Below are 16,871 nucleotides of genomic sequence, written 5' to 3'. Positions count from 1 at the left end.
AACAACAACAACAAAAAAGCTTTGTCTCAAAAGACTTCTACGTAACCGACGACTTAGTTCCGTATCTCCAGCGGGAGCTCCGGGTGCTGTGTAACGAGCGCACCACGTCGCAGCGTGCTGGCAGAGGACCAGTTATATTCCTGTGTCACCGTTGGGTGGGCTGACATTCCTCACCACGGAGTTCGGTTGGGCCGCCCGGGGGGAAACTTGCTGGTCGTCTTCGTTGGCAAACGGTCGAAGTTGTCTTCGGAAACTTGAAGGTCTCTAAACAAAACCACTATGACTTCGACGAACATGTTTCAAGGGTTGGAAACGGGCTCGAAACCAAGTTCAAGGTGATTAATATAGTCGTGTGTTTATCTGCGGAAGAAACGGACATTTTTTTTTCCGACTGTAGGCTCCGTCAGCTCGTCTCTTCAAATGTAGGTTAGCGTCGGCTGACAGGACCTCGTAGTTTTTTTTATTATTATTATTATTATTGTTTTTTAAACACAATCACCTTTTCCGCTAATGTCTTCTAAGACAACGCTGGAACCGAGTGACTTCACAAAAGCGGTCGTGCTCGTTTATCTGGAGCTCCAAACTTAAAGAGCGCAGCGGCGTCTGTCTAAGCTAGCCGTCCAGGCGTTGTCTGCTGCGGAAGCGCGACCCGCTCTTGTGACCGACTGACTGCTCCTCTTTGTATTCTCCAACAACGTCGTTGTTGCCCACATTGTTCAAACTGCGAGGTCGACTTCGTTTTTTGTGTGGGTTTTTTTCCCCCCTACTCGAAAGATCAGCTCATCTTAACAGTCGACGACATGTAACTTCCAACAGTTTAACAAAGTAAAGCGTCAATAAACAAACTGGAGTTAACAGACGTGCGGCGCCATTCCCGGGTGTGTAATCAAATAACATGTCATTTGGTGGCGTTGGCTCAAACTGTCGGCCGCACTGTAACGTATTTATAACCAGGTTACTGTTTTCAACACGTCTGCTTTGTATGCAAGAGCGTAAAAACATGACATCATGTTTCTAAAAGTAATCCGTAAACATGAATCCTCTTTCACCAGAAACGTCTCTGCTTTCACAAAGGAGCCTCAGATGCGTGTTGTAACTTAAATGTAGTGGCACCTTGTGCAAGTGAGATTATTTCCAAATATAACGGCAAAAGTCCCTTTGTCTCTATATGATTTCTATCTTTGCCAGGTCACACTTGTACAAGGAAACTGGTTTTAAATGAGATAAGATCATGTAAATGATTTTTTTTTTTTCTTTTCTTTTCTTCTCTTCTGCAGAGTGTTGCAGCCTCCTGGAGGCGGCTCCAGTAACTTGTTCGGTGGCTATGAAGAGGATGCTGCAGCATCCAGAAGACCCAATAAGATGGCCTCTAAAGTTTTTGCTGCACCAGAGGAGCCCCAGAGTGTACCGAGACGCTCCAATCCCCCAGGTCAGACCAACCTGCCAGGGCTAATGGATGTGCAGAGGCAGACCGGTTATAGTGTCTGTTAATGTCCAGGGTGTGCAAACTATTACTAATGTGGTAATTCCTCTATAAACCCTTTCACTGCAGTGTGTGGCCGCATTTAACCTACCTCCAGATTTTGTTAAGTATCTGGTATGGCCAAGTATGTTGTGAGCTCACGCTACTGTTGAAAAGAAATGGTCTGAGTTTCCAAAAGGGGATTGCTGAGTCACCCTGACTACTTTATTTGCACAATTTTCACTGTGGCCCCTCTGAATCGATCAGGGTATAGTATGCAAGTCAGGGTACTGAACTTCGATTTTTTTTTTTTTTGAATGCAGATGATCAAATTGCTTCGATATTTCAATAGGTAAGGAGTAAATGTCATCGGAGTAAGTGAGGCAATAATGCCTACTGCATATGTAGGCTCTACCTGGGCAGCCGGTCTGAGTCACTTGCAGCACAGTAACCGGATGTGGAAAAGGCTTCTCCGTGTGCATTGCTGCCTAGTTAGCATCAACTGATGCTGGATGTTGAAAAACACGAGAGAGACGGGGCTTCGTGTGAAAAAGAATGTCTAAGAGGAGATCGAAGGTGCTGCTCCATTTTTGTTTTTTTTTAGGCTCAATGCTCATAATGTAATAAAAAGGCTCTGTGCGTGTAAAAATTCAGAGCAGCTGAAAAATGAAATAAAAACAGATTTGTAGCCCAATGCATAATGTATTACTCTTTTTGTTAAAATGGATCTTGGTATTGGAAAAAGTATTGTTCAAAAACTGGTGTCAGTACCAGATGCCAAGCTGCTATAATGTGTACAATGTATGATACTACTTTGCTTTATGCACTATGTGTGGTGCTGAAAGGTGACTGGACCGGAAGAATCTCAATTCAGATGTCAAATTCTGAATCCAGTATAAGTAACTGTAGGGGACAGTGTCATAAGGCCGCTGCTGCAGCATGTAAACATACAGTATCTCGGTAATACTTTATGTAGGTGGGAAGAGTAGCGGAATATTTGGTGAACCTGAACCTCCAGCTCAGCGACAGAGACCAGGACCCCCAGGCGGACCAACCAGCAACATATTTGGGGCTGCAGAAAATGCACCTGTGAGCCGAAGCCACCCAAATAAGCCAAAGGTAGGCTGTACGCTTAACTTTCCATTTTATTGTCCACACTAACGATAATGTAACTTATATTTCTTTCTTTTTTTTTTCTTGTTATTGTTTGCCATTTTACTCCCCACTAAGGGAATCTTCTCACCAGTGAGCTTTTAAAGGACTCGTAGACCCTAAATTAGAATTGTGCTCATTGTCTATGAAAAGTGTTTTTGTTTGCAGACTACAGAAAATTTCAAATTTATCATAATTTACATAAATACTATAATTTAATCGCAAGAGTTCAAATTTTGAATGAGTGAGTGTTACCATAGATGGTTTCAGACCCATGTAGTGTGACCTAGAAGAAGTTTCTATTCTTTGGCAAATGTATTGAATTTTTACTTATTGCCCTCTGTTGTTGTTGTTGTTTTTTACAGAATTGTAATTGTTGCTGTAGTTTTAAACATCACTAACAGGAGAGCCTTTGTGATTGAGACATCTTTCACATGTTTTTTTTTACAGGACAATCTAAGTGTGGGACCTGAATGTGAATCACCAGGTGAGTGTGTTTCCTTAAGGAACCTCTCCATGTAGGTAGAAGAACTTCATATATATATATATATATATATGCACACACACAAACTCCAGTCCGCGTATGGTTAATAGAATTAAAATTTTGCACTTAAAGGTTGTATTCTTTGGAAATGCATCCTAAATATTACCGCCTGCCTGTAGTTGGAGAGGAAAGAAGATATTTATGTGCATAACTGTTTACGCTCAAGTATAAATCTAGTTTTAAATAAAGGGGTTTCTTTAAAGCTGTGACCACACATCAGTGGCGACGGTGGTTATGCCACAGCTGGGTGACAAAAACTGTAATTACTATAAAATTTGTGTTTTCTCCAAGTTTCTGAGGTCAGTAAATATTCAGAGTGAATGCAACATAAAACAAGTTGAAAAGAGCTTTTATTATCTTCTCCTTTTCAGAAATACAAATCTAACAAAACTATTTCCACCACAAACCAGCTAATTATCCTCCCCAGATCTGTCATTTAATCCAACAACGTCAATGCAGCTGTGGGGAATATTCTCATATATGAAGTAATGAAACCAGAAGGACCCTCAAAGAGGTCCCTCAAAGTCAATGAAAGGCTATAACATAGTTACTGTCACCGGGTCAGTGTAAATACCGAATTATCCATTTGAATCCAGGCTGTAGTGACTCCGTTTAGCTGCTTGTGTTCAGTGTAGAACCAGTTTCAGGGGGTCCAGGATGCTGGTATACAGTCAGTAACCGTACATCCATCAACTCTACCTTCTTCCTGTCATTGATCCCATTTGGATCTCAACTGTAACGCTAACATTAGTGATTTCCACTGTGTGTAAGCCGACACATTGCAAATCCCTTATTAAGTTTTTCTGCTGTGGCGTTTTTGTAAAGCGCGTATTTTTTTAATATTTTTTTTGCCTCCGTCAAGCACCTGCAGCCAAAGTCAGCCAGCCTAAGATGAAGATAGAAACCGCCCCCCCCGGCTCCTGTGCCGGCGCCTCCAGAGCCCGTTGCAGTGGCGGCCCCTCCGGAGCCCGTTGCCGTGGCGGCGGAGCCCGTTGCCGCGGCGGCCCCTCCGGAGCCCGTTGCCGTGGCGGCCCCTCCAGAGCCCTCTCCTTCCTCACCTCCCGATGAGAGCTTGAAGAAACACGAGCCTCACCTGGGCCCGAGGCCTCGCTCTCACAACCGAGTCCTCAACCCCCCCGGAGGAAAGTCCAGTGTGGTATTCTACTGATCACCTCAGCACACCACTTCTCACCGTTTATGTCCATTCACTCTTTGTCTGCTGCCCTGTCCATCTTCTCTCATTCCTACACTGCTCTACTGACGGTTACTGTCACCTCTAGCGTCTAAACTCAGACTGGAGGTTTTTGTTGTTCGCACCAGATTCCTGGTCTGATATCTTTGCCCCAAACTTTCTTGCACTTTCAGCCCTGCTTCCTACTTCACTGCTCACTGTCCAACTCTGTATATTCTGCAGTCATACAATCACCTACAAGTCAATCAACTGGCTCGCTATCACATAATCACTTTAACTGTAGCACTGTTCAATCTCAATTTTGCAATTGCTGTTTCCACTGTTTAATAGTAAAGTGTGTAAATGTGGTTTGGTTGAAGGAGCAATTTTCTAGTTTTAAAAACATTGTGTTGCATCTCAAGAACGGTTTAGATGTTGGAACTTGAACAATTTTCATCTTTAAATGGACCTACAATCAAACGATTTGGTGGAACCGACATCACGGGAGGAAACATCCGTTGTTCTGATTTCAAGGTGTTTGTTTTAAACCCTAATTCAGTCAGGAACGGTGAACAAATCTTCCCACCGACGTAAACCGTTTCAGGGAGTTTCACCAGTGCCACTATATTTTTCCCCCCCTCTTTATTTTTTCGGCGCAGACAGAACTTTATTAGACAACCACATACACTCTATTGTTTGGCAAATTTTGAAACGCAATACATGTGTGACTGTAGAATCCGAAAGTATTTTATCGCCTTAGCATTTTTCATCTTCATGGCCTTCTCATTAGTTACTCCTTAATCGACATGTGCATAATAGTGATCCGCTGTCAGAACACGATCTCTGATCAAGAATAAATGCCAAAAATGGACACGAATTGAAACAAAGATGAATGCAATCGTTTACTCCCAAAGGTTTCTGCTTCCTCAAAGAAATTCCATTATGATTTTATGCGAATGTATCGTGCAGGTACTTTTTTTTTTCTCGTGTCCTCATTGCTTGCTTTATCCGAGAACAAGCCTTTTTTGCTTGGGGTAGACCTCTGTTTATGTTTTAAATTAAAACGGCTGAAGACAAGTGAACTCTAGACAAGCGCGTGGCCTACCTGAGTCCAGGCGGGCTCATTGATAATCACCTTTTCACCCACATTCATGGTATTGCAGCGCCGGTCTGTCCCCTCCGTGCTGACGTGCCTAGCAAGCAATGAGCGCTGCGGAAGAAAGAAATCCTGTGTATTGCAATAAAACTGTTGTTTTGCATTGAAAGTTTGTATTTTTGGGGTTTTGCATTACATTCCAAAGACATTTAAATTCACAGAGTATTTTAGATCCAATCCTGACTAATTATGAGCGGTGTGGTCAGTGAAACGCGTGTCGGGGACTTAAACGGAACTGAAATCCCATCAACACACGGTCAGAAGTTTTTCTGGATGAGTGTAAATTCAACATAAAATCCCGTCCAAGTCTTCAGTTCTGCAGAGTTGTAGTTTTATTCCCGAGTCACTGACGGTGTAGCGTTAGTCTGGCGTCGCCCGGCGGTGACACTCTGCACACTGCTTTTCTTTTTCAAACAAAGTGGACACGTTCTTTGGGAAAACTGGTTTCGATTTTGCGAACGCACGTTAGAATCTGTAGAATAGTGTTTCACCTTGGGAGGCTGTGGCTCAGATGGTAGAGTGGGCTGAACACCAATCAGAAGGTTGGTGGTTCAATCCCCAGCTCCTGCCGTCCACGTGTCCCTGAACAAGACACTGAACCCTAAGTTGCTCCCAATGGTGCACCATCAGTGTGTGAATGTTCTCCTGATGGCAGCACCCTGCATGGTGATCTGTCTCATTAGTGTGTGAATGGGAAAACATGTTAAAGCACTTTGAAACCAAAAGGTGATAAAGCACTATACAAGTACAGACCATTTACCTTGAAGCAACGGTACAGAATAGTGCAAATATCAAAGTCTGTATTTGATACATAGAGATGAGTCGGAGTCCTTGATGTGCCAGACGGCACACAAAATTGGGACTTCTTTGGTCATTAGCTTATTCATTAGTTCAAGTTCCAAAACTAATACAAAGTTTTACTTTTCTCTCGGTGGGTTCTCACTGATTGAATTATTATGACAAAATCTGGAGCAACCAAATGCAGCTTGTCAATAGTTTAATTTTGGATTGAGGAAAACGGTTGGCAACCACATAACCTCCTTAGCCACGACTCCTGCGCACTTGCGAGTGATTATAAAAGCAGACAATCAAGACATCTCGGCTGATTTCAGATATTTAAGATTGGCAAATGCAAGCTGCATTTTAGGCAATAAAACGTGGGACAAGTGATCAGCGCTGCACCCGCACGGACGTTTTCAGTTTTTCCGGCCATGTAGGCAGAACTCTTCTTATGTTCAAGGTTAGTGGAGCAATAATGTGAAAGTACGGAGTTTACCTGTTGAAACTCATGAAAATCTCAAGATGCTGCTGCTCGTTTCGCACCACCGAGATGTCGAGCATCCTGCAACTCACGAGAAGAAAAACAGGCTGAGAAATCCCAAGTTAGTCACAAGAGTCGAGCTTCGGTCCAGAGTTTTGGAAGTTAGTATGAAAACCACTCGATGATCATCTCACTTAAAACGGTCTTCAATATTCTGGATAAATCTGAAGTTTTCCTAAAGTCTTCTATTTGACTTGACACATTCAAATTAGGTTTGGTGTTTGCTCCCCACTGTAACTCATTACTCGGGTAATAATGAAGTTTAATAACATTTAGAGAAGAACAAAAACAATAGAAACACCTAGGGAAGAAAAATTAAGAAAATAAGGGCATAACATTTTCGTAGTTCTAAGTTTTTTTTATATATATACATATATATATATATATTCGCTCCTCGAACCGGGTTTAAGTTTCAGTCTGTTTTTGGTGCAACATTAAGCAGCAGTCCTGAATCTCAAAGGGCTTTTTGGTTTTTTAGGACCACCCACCTTCTGCTGTAAACATCTGAGGACAGATTATGTGTGAAATGTAAACATTGTCAGTATTTCACTGCCACCTACTGAGGAAAAAAAAAAACTAATGCTTCACACCTAATGAAAAATCTTCAGTCTGACACATATTCATCATGTTAGATTTAAAATGTATTTTTGTTTATTTACAATGCAATTCATCAGACAGTCATTTTCTGACTTGGATTATTTGACATTGTTTATACAGTAACTTTTCAGGATTGCCGGTACACACATTGACCGATAATACAGCAGTCTCTCGTTCATAGTTTTAGTTTAAGTACCATGTGATCATTGAGACCTGATACAGATGTTCACTGTAAACTGAGCTTTACTCTCATTTGTGTTTTTTCAGTACATGAATGACCACATTTGTAAGTATCGAGTGTTTATTTTTACATTTTGTTGAGTTCAAGCTCTAAACGTGTTTAATATGGAGGCGGTTATGATATAACTGCCATAGGAGCTGTATGGTTGTTATACAGGCAGTTTTTCTGCTTTGTTAGCCAGTTTTTGTCCCCATTGTTCATCCTCTCCACGGCAAACAATAACCAAAGCTACACTTGACTGAAAGAAAGTTCAAGAGAAAGATGTGTGCTCTCGACTTCCCTTTTTCTAAGGTTGCCCTCTGCAAGTGATTTCCCAACAGGTCATGCTGTTGTATCTGTGATGTCTTTGAGGCTAGAAGTTGAACTCTAATTCTAATTATTACCTATTGATGATATTCATTTCTACATTTGTAAACCACTTTATGTAAAGGTTACTGTGTTTTGGTTTAAATCACAAAAAAGCAGCCTCTGTCTCCGCATGCATTGATTTCCAGCTGGCGTTTAAACCATTGATCTATTTATTCTAACTGAGTAGGACTCGGTGCTACTCGTTAACTTTGACACTTAAGCATTATCTTTTTACACAAATATCAAAATACTGTCTTGGATGTAAAGACTGATTTGGTAAAGTGACTAGTGAAATAACTAGCTGTTTATTCTCTGTGGAGATTATGCATCATCTTTAAGTGTAATGTCAGAGGTTAAATATTTATTGGAAAACTTGATGCCCCCTTACAGACTCTTGAACCCATTTTTTTGTTTTGACATTGTGGCAGATTCTTTCTTCTGTGCTGCAGTTTTTTAGTTTTCACACAAACTCTTTTCAGGAACAAAGCTGTTGAGACTTTTAATGTGTTTTTTTACCAACAAAAAATTATAGGTTTTGCTGGTAAGACCTGAGCACTTCCTTTTAAAATCCAATCTTCACAATTTGTGTGGACATATTTTTGTTGCTTGGTGTGTTAAGCTGCTCTCACCGAGTGAGATTAACAAAAGTGCTTTGAAAGTGAGGTAATTTTATTGTGCCAGGAGGAGAATCAAATACCTATACAAGAGTACAGATTTTTAGTTTTAAAACTACAGTCATGTACAGTTGTAAAGATCTGTCTGGATTCTGAGGCAATTTATTTCATTGTTGTAGAGTGCATCGTCATTACTATTATGTTCTAGCACCAGATACTCATGCGGATTTGCATCAAGGGGGCTAATAGAGGAAAACGTTAACTTCCTGTTTCATCTTTCAAAATAAAACGAAATAAACAAAAGTACAAAGCATTATTTATTTAAATTCGGTATTTAGATGTTCATGTAATGTAAAAATCATTTTAAAAAGTAGAATTGCACACTTTGAATAGAACACTATGATTAGATAATATTTTATGAAGCCACAGGCGGGGAAATTCTAGTGTTACAGCGGCAGAAAGATGGGCGAGAAAAAAAATGTATTCAAATTATACTACCATAAAAAGCAATGTAAAATAATAATAATTTATGAACAAATTGACAAATGTACACGTATAGCGCGGAAAATAAAATAAATATATTGTTTTAATAAGCAATTGATCAAACCAATGAATGCCTGTTGCAAATAGTAATATGCCTCAGGTGCTTGAGGAGTTGGGGGACTTCCTGCATCTGTCCATAATGTCAAATGTGGTAGTCAAACATTTTTGGGATTGTGTGGCAATATGGGCGCAATACTTTTTAAAACTTTTCTGACCAAGGAGATGTTTTTTTGGAATATTATCAGGATTTTCAGCTTGTAGAGACAATTTGTTGATGAAGGTATGATTTCATAGGATGATTAAAGTTTGACTTATGTATTTATGTTTCATTACAGTGTTCCTCAAGGCAACAGGGTTCAATGGCAACAGAATAAGATATAAGGCTGAACTTGTTTGTTTTGTGCATTTGGTAAAAACTATTTTGTTTTCTTAGTTTACTGTAATGGAACATAGTTTGCGAAGAAAAAAATAGTCACATAGTCCCAGCAATGCAAAAATGCTGACAAAATACTGAATGTTTGGACATGTCAGTTTTCTTCAGGGTAACAGGGCTCAATGCTCAAAAGAAGGCTGTCATGTCAAAACATAAGGAATTTATTAAACTATTTTTGCGCAGTGGCTGCAAGTGTTGAACTATCGTCCCTTTGAACAGTCAGCAGCTTTTCAACACCGGTATGCATTTCCCCTCTCTTCTATCCGAAAAGTTATTTTAAACCCGTGACCTCGGTGTCGAGCTCCAGAAACACACCAGAAACACTGAATCCTCCATTTTAAATAATCCAACCAATCGCCTTTACCTGATCTTACAATTTGAAATAATAAGTAATTTTGGCAGCATTAAAAAGCTGAGCAATTTTAATTGTTTACTATTGATCGATATCTAAACCTGAGTGGCCTGTTACTCTGTGGTTACTCTTCAGTCATCGTAGTTTACGGCTTTATTTTGAAATGTTGAAGCTGGCTTCCGGTTTCGTCTGTCTAACTTGACGCAGTGACTCCGCTTGCTCAATGCAGACGGTGTGACGTCAGCCAGAGTCGGTCAGCTGGCTCCTCCATCTGAACAGCAGGGAGAGCCTCTCCCATGAGGAGACATCACCATCAACGCCCGAGCCTGGCCAGCAGCATCGGCGGCCCGCCGGAAGAGAGGGACAATATGGAAGAAACGATACGATAGTGGCGGATCGGGCGTCGGCGGTGATCGGGAGCCTTAGATTATTTATTCACCTATTTATTAATTTATTTATTTTCCCTGCCAGTAATGGCTGGGGTCCATGGCTGCGGCTGCTGAGAGGCAGGTGCAATATCATCGACGAAGGCATTTCGTTCCTCGACATGGACTCAGCGAGGGCCGATCCACAGGCTGGCCCACTACACATCCACCGCTCCCGGGATCAGATGCTCTCTGCGGGAGGAGAGCAGTAGCTGGGCCGCGTCTGGAGGCGATAGCCCATAACTGGCTGGTGGTAGAAGAGGAGGGGGCCCTGTTCATATCAAAATATTAGAGACAATATTTTCAGCACCGAGCTCAAGGTTATGCGCACACAACAGTCTGCCTCCTTCCACTAAATCTGCGCTGCTGCAAAATGGCATAAGTGCTTTTTTTTTTTTTTTATCGGAGGAAAGACTGTGATTGAATGTCCCCCTTTTCCCTGTGCTGAGCGGAACCAAACCCTGTGACAGTCTCGCCTTACAGGCCTAAAAAAAAACTGTTGAGCGCAGCCTCATCTGGATACCAGAAGCCGGCTCCAGCTGCCAAGATGATGGAGCTGCAGATCGACGAGGTGGTCTACCAGGACGACTACGGCTCCGGCTCCGTGATGTCGGAGCGTGTGTCGGGCCTGGCCAACAGCATCTACCGGGAGTTTGAGCGGCTCATTCGCAGCTATGACGAGGAGGTGGTGAAGGAGCTGATGCCGCTGGTGGTGAACGTCCTGGAAAACCTGGACGCGGTGCTGACCGAGAACCAGGAGCACGAAGTGGAGCTGGAGCTGCTGAAGGAAGACAACGAGCAGCTCATCACCCAGTATGAAAGGGAGAAAGCGCTGCGCAAGCAGGCGGAGGAGGTGAGTAACCCCCCCGGCCCCTACAGGGCCTTTACCCGCATCATCACATCCGATTTCCTGCTGCCTCCTTCATAGTCACGGTGTCCTGTCTCAATGTAACGGAGAGGGTTCGTCAGGCATGTGACTCATATTTAGGCCTGTGACATGGGCTTGTTCAGTTTATATTTAGTCTCAATGCATTGCAGACACTGCTGACAACAACACTGTCTACTTTGTGAACACACATATACTAAATTTTTGGGTGAAATTGATGATACCATAATCAAAATATGACCTGATATGAACATTAAGGTGTAATATTTACGAGAATATTTTAGAAGTTTGCCAAAGACATCAGTGCAAGTAGGTTTAAAGTGTAGAAAAGCAAAAGTACAAACTTCTACAACATGGAAATGCCTTATAAAATACCTCACAATTCAAGACTAGTATAATAGCTCACTGTCTCAACATCACCACAGCAGAGTAAATGTGTTCAGTATGTCGGCTACATTACACACACACATCCAAGTAAACTACTCAAAGGTGAAGCTAAAATATATCTTCTTAGCGACATGTTTTCGTGTATGTATGGACAACAACATGACACATTCTTATTCCTCTTTAAATAAGTGCTGCTGGATCTGATACTAATACTCGTATAACCTTAGTTATTACTATTACATATACCAATGCTAACAGTGCTTCTTCAATCTTCACTAAATACACACATTTCTGTTTTTAGTATCATTTTAGTGTCACTTTGTTTAACCTGAGCAGCTACAGAGCACAGTGGAGGTGTTTGCAAATAAGTATATAAAAAGTATATGCACACACAAATTAAAGACATGAGAGCAGTTCTCGGTGATTAAGTGTAAGCATGACTCTCGGTGGGCGTTTACACTTGATAACAGAGAGAACAGGGACACAGACAACAAAAGTGTACATCAATATGGAGCTATTACATTACAGGCCAGACTCCACCTCTGGCCTTTTTTTTCTTTTTCTCCTCTGTCTTTCCCTGAGCGGTGTCACAGCAGCCGTGGGATCCAGCAGGCATCATAAAGCAACTTTAATCCTCCTCCCATCCAAAGAGGCCTCAGCATATCACTGGCAGCCCTGCTAGTATCAGCTTAGCTCAGCTTTTAGTGTTTCATCATCTGTTCTCCCCACTGCGTCTCCCTTTGGCAGTGATCTGGTTTGTTTTCACTTTAAGAGAGAACTTCCCGGTTCGTAGAAAAATTTCGATGATTGTGTATTGAAGCTTCATTTAAAATCATAACAGAAAAAAAACATCCTTTATTGTAAAAATGTGGTTGTATCGTATTAGTACTTGGAAACCAACACACACTGCAGGCTACAGTGGACACTGAGCCAGCTGGAGTCACTGTTTTAAGTTGTCTTTCTTCTTAGCAGTGGTTTCAATTCTGAATGTGAAAGGAAAACCAGATTGCAGGAACAGTACATTTACTCTGCAGTGGTCACTGGGTCCGGTAGGTTAGAAGTATTGGTAGTGCAGACATAGCTGTGGAGTGCTGTTACCTAACTCAGACATATAAGACTTTACCAGGGTAACTCAATATACCAACACTCTCCGTGATAAAGCATTCTTTACAACTAGACTTTTGCTGTGTTCCAGATGTTGTACTTGTGTACTAACACTCACTATTTTAAGCGCATAAGTGCGTTTACACTGTTAAGTACAGAAACATGCAGTGTACTACAATACCAGGATGATGCACTCAAAATAGTCTACGCTAAACAGTATCAAATATGGCTACATAGAGGAAGGGGCGGGGCCACCGACGCATAGTATATTTAAATTCACTTCTCTTCTTTTGGCCATAAACACACTCTGACTTCAAGATACTTACAATTTGACTTTTGCACCTCATTTAGCAAGTGTTTGCTTGTCTCACTCACCAGAACCTGTTTTGGTGAGACACACTGATGCAGTGGAGCTGCTGGTATTTTCTACTGCTGGCTGCCAAACAGTCTACTGAAGCAGTTCTTCAGTAGTTTTAACAGGAACTTTAGTTTATGTCTTTTTTTGTCTGGATTTAAACACTGAACTGTTTCAAAGCAGTTTGTATTTATGACACTATAACACTATAACAGCTTGCGGATGCTTATTTTCAATCAGCTGAAAGTCTTTCTATTCTTCAATAATGAATTTTCACCCATTTGCAGGTCACTTTGATTCCCGAGATATTTTTAGACTGTTTTGCAGACACGGCATGTTTAAGATCTACACAGAGATTGTCAATGAAGTCAGAGGACTGTGAGGGCCGTCGAGAAATAGTTCTCGTCGGATCATTGGCCTTTGAAACTCTTCATTTACACTTTCTTCACTGACTGCTTGACATTTGAGTCCAGAATGTGCTGATGTTCAGTAGAATCCAGTCTTTCTGTGCCGCTGTGACTGCAGTCCACCAGACGTGCAGTTTTATCGGAGCGTGTCTTGGCCTTCAGATCTTGTCTTGACCTACACATTTCCCTCTAGCTTCCATCTCTTAAAAACATTTGGGACAGAGAAAATTGCAAGCCTGAAGCGCTCTGATATCTTTTTATAGCTTTTGTTTGCTTTGTATTCGTAGTCAGTCGCTGTAGCTTTATTTTCCAATTTCCAGCCAGTTGCTTAGACGAGCTTATGTTTTTTGAGTGTCACCACAGGATTCAAATTGTCATCAGCTGACCTCTAATGATGGTTGTTGACCTTCCTCACAGGTTTTAATGCGTCAATGACCTTTTTAGACTTTAAACATTCATGTCCGCTGCAGAGGTTGTATTTACGTCTTTCTCTTCCAAAAATCAACCAATAATGTTATTTACCTACGGTTTGTGCTCACAACAGTACATCTTTGCTCAAATTAGGTAAAAAATATGACTGTAACAATTAAACAGAGAGACAGTTTTGTGTGTTGATCAGTGGGGCGCAATGGGGGATGGGACCATGTGCTAAGGGTGGGAGTCGTTGGAAATCAATAGTACACAGAGCACACTGGCACTGTAACCTGATTTGTGCTCATGAGGAGCACAGAGAGAGCAACGAAAGCAGAGAGAATGGAATAGACAAGGTGTTTTATGAAGCTGGAGCAAACGCACAGGCCTGAGCGGCTAATAAAAAGAAAAGGCTGAGTGAGAGTGAGACGGAGAGAATCTCAGCGCCTGAGGAAAACAATAACACACCCTCTGCAAGACTCAGGGAGCAACGGGCCAAAACCAGCTCAGATTACAAGGTTATTAGACTCTAGCTAATGGTAAACAAAGCCAACAGCCCCCTTTCTGCTCATGAAGTATCTGCCAAGATGTCGGTGTTAATAAAGTGAGGTCTTCAGATTCATCTCTGTAGCTGCAGTCTTCTGTCTCAGTCTGAAGCCGCCTGCTGGAAACATCCTATCAGTCTCCATCGCTAACTGGGCCGGTTTCACACATCTCAAAGCGTGATGACAGTAAAAGATTGATCGTCTCTGCTTCTGCTTGACCGTGACCATCTTATCGTCTTCTCGTTTGATGTACTTCGCTTAAAAATCTTATCAGCTCTAATCTTCTGGAACAATTAAAATGTATAACCTGACAACTTATCCTCAAGGTTTTATCAGATTTACAGAAATTAATATGAACATGCATGTCATTATTTCCATGCTGTTGTGGTGTCACACCCTCATTAAGTACTACTCAGTATAAATGGCTGAAAGTGTGACCATATTGCAGTAAAACCCTCTTAGGCCTGGTTTGCGATGGAGGCACATTAGTTCCACTCAACCATCACGAGGATACTTCTTGAATTATTCACATGGGACAGAACGAACACAATCTGGCAACCCATGAAATCATTCACTCTACCATGTAATTACTGTTAATACAGTCAAATGTCACTTCGGAAAAGGTGTTTATGTCTCTGCTCAGACAACCACTACATGCTGCACTGTGTTCCTCGTTGACGCTGTGTTTTAGAGGCAAATGCTTGTTCAGATTGAAGAGTTCAGGTGTTTAATGCAGTTAAAGGCAGCGGATAGAGGAGTGGATTTGAAAGGCATTGCTGTAGGACATGCTCTCATGCAGTCCAAGGGGAGAGAACCAAGGATATTATTTTTGTGAAGCTGTGGTCGGCAGCTCTGAAAGTAGAACTACCTTCCAACATAATTAATATAAATGTCAGACCTTATCACATTTTCAGTCAAAAACAAAGACATAGAATATTTGATCATTTTTGAGAGGAGTTATTCTTTTAGTGGAGCTGAATGTGTAAAACATTACACTTTAAGTACAAGAAAACAAGCCATGCTACTTCTCATGAATATTAATTGTTACGGAAGATGGAAAAGACGCCATATTTTTTATTTGTTGTACAAACTTGTTATACAAACTATAGTAAAGGTATAAAACCACAGCATGAGGGCTGTTTGGTAAATGATGGTAAGATTCACATTTAAATGTGTCACATTTTCTGTGATTCATAAATTTTTTGTTGATGAAACATGTCTGGTTGAATTAGTAAGCACAAAGAGTCTCATTACTGTGACATTTCAGTGACCTCTGTCCTTCAGACGGGAGATTTTCCCGCCCAAATCCGTTCTGCTTAATAAAAACCAGGCTTGTCTTTTAACAGAGACTGTGGTTCCCCCCAGTTATTCAGTGACTTTAGGTATCAGCAGTAGTTGTATTTTCAGTAGGCTGTCATATTCCAGCATTTGTTGTTTTGTACGGTGTGTATCTGCTGCATATTACTGGTTCTAAGGTCTCCTTGCAGTCAGAGGATTACAGTATTAAGACTTTGTGGACTTGGTGCATTGAAAAAAGGACGTCATTGTGAACAGCTTTATAATAAAAACAACAAAAACAGGCAATGTGAAAAGGAAGCATGCAGTTCTGTGTTTCTGTGTTATGGCTGCTAAGTTACTGAGTTTATGTTTACGCTGTGAGACAAATTATTTTATAGAGACGTAAATCTTCAACCGCTCTGTGAGTGAGACAAAATTTAAATGACATTTTTTTTTCACCCATACACTGGTTGATAAAAACACACAGGAGCAGATGAAACCGGAAATCAATATTAATTTTTGATCTGTGCCCTGAACCCTGAAATGAAATGTCCTGAATGCTGATCACTGAAACTGCTTTGAACAACGGTGTAATTTAAGACAATGATCTGTTTCCGAAACAAGCATAGTAACCACAGTATGTTGTTTCTTTTCATATGAACTCCAAGAATATCAGCATGTAAATATTATAATCTTTCCCGTTTAGTTGAGTCTGTGAACTGATCTCCCGGTCTGTCTCTTTCTGTTTACTTCTATCAGAAATTCATTGAGTTCGAGGATGCGCTGGAGGCTGAGAAGAAAGACCTGCAGGTGCAGGTGGAGTTTCTGGAGCTGCAGGGGAAACAGCTGGAGCTCAAGACAAAGAATTATTCTGATCAGAGTGAGTGGACACATTTCCCATAATTCAGTGGACATGCAGCTCATCTGGCTGATGAAACCAGATTAGAGTACTCGAACCAAAACCTGGAAATGGTGTTATCAAAGTATGTAATTTAATAGATCTGCGTCTCTTCAGGATTTTTTTTTTTCATTTTACATAAATAGCAGCAACGATGACGCTGAGGCTCAAGGACACACTTCTATTGTAGTTCTGTGGGGAAGATGGAAAGGGAAGCAGACACACTTAGGATGTATTTTTA

At 41.2% G+C, this 16,871-nt stretch overlaps 2 protein-coding genes across 23 annotated transcripts in view; both read left to right on the top strand.

The window, feature by feature from the left end:
- The first annotated feature begins 152 nt into the window (after positions 1–152).
- On the top strand, positions 153–5,594 carry jpt2 (Jupiter microtubule associated homolog 2). The gene is given in 6 exon segments (XM_069149798.1): positions 153–335; positions 1,278–1,429; positions 2,439–2,581; positions 3,065–3,101; positions 4,021–4,067; positions 4,069–5,594. Coding segments are annotated over 6 exon segments (693 nt in total). The 5' UTR covers positions 153–279; the 3' UTR covers positions 4,327–5,594.
- A 4,586-nt stretch (positions 5,595–10,180) lies between these two features.
- Positions 10,181–16,871, top strand: part of mapk8ip3 (mitogen-activated protein kinase 8 interacting protein 3) — a 33,590-nt gene continuing 26,899 nt past the window's right edge. For all 22 annotated transcript variants that reach the window (XM_069149787.1, XM_069149778.1, XM_069149786.1 and 19 more), the window contains exons 1-2: positions 10,181–11,212; positions 16,492–16,612. In XM_069149787.1, coding sequence (XP_069005888.1) covers positions 10,907–11,212; positions 16,492–16,612 — 427 coding nt within the window. In that variant the 5' untranslated portion in view covers positions 10,181–10,906. The remainder of the gene's footprint in view (positions 11,213–16,491; positions 16,613–16,871) is intronic.

Source organism: Embiotoca jacksoni, unplaced genomic scaffold, assembly GCF_022577435.1.
Source record: "Embiotoca jacksoni isolate LCO1_2020_lvr unplaced genomic scaffold, fEmbJac1.0.p SCAF_15, whole genome shotgun sequence".
Taxonomy (NCBI): domain Eukaryota; kingdom Metazoa; phylum Chordata; class Actinopteri; family Embiotocidae; genus Embiotoca; species Embiotoca jacksoni.
The sequence above is the reverse complement of the archived record's forward strand: the minus strand, read 5'-3'. Positions and strand labels throughout refer to the sequence as shown.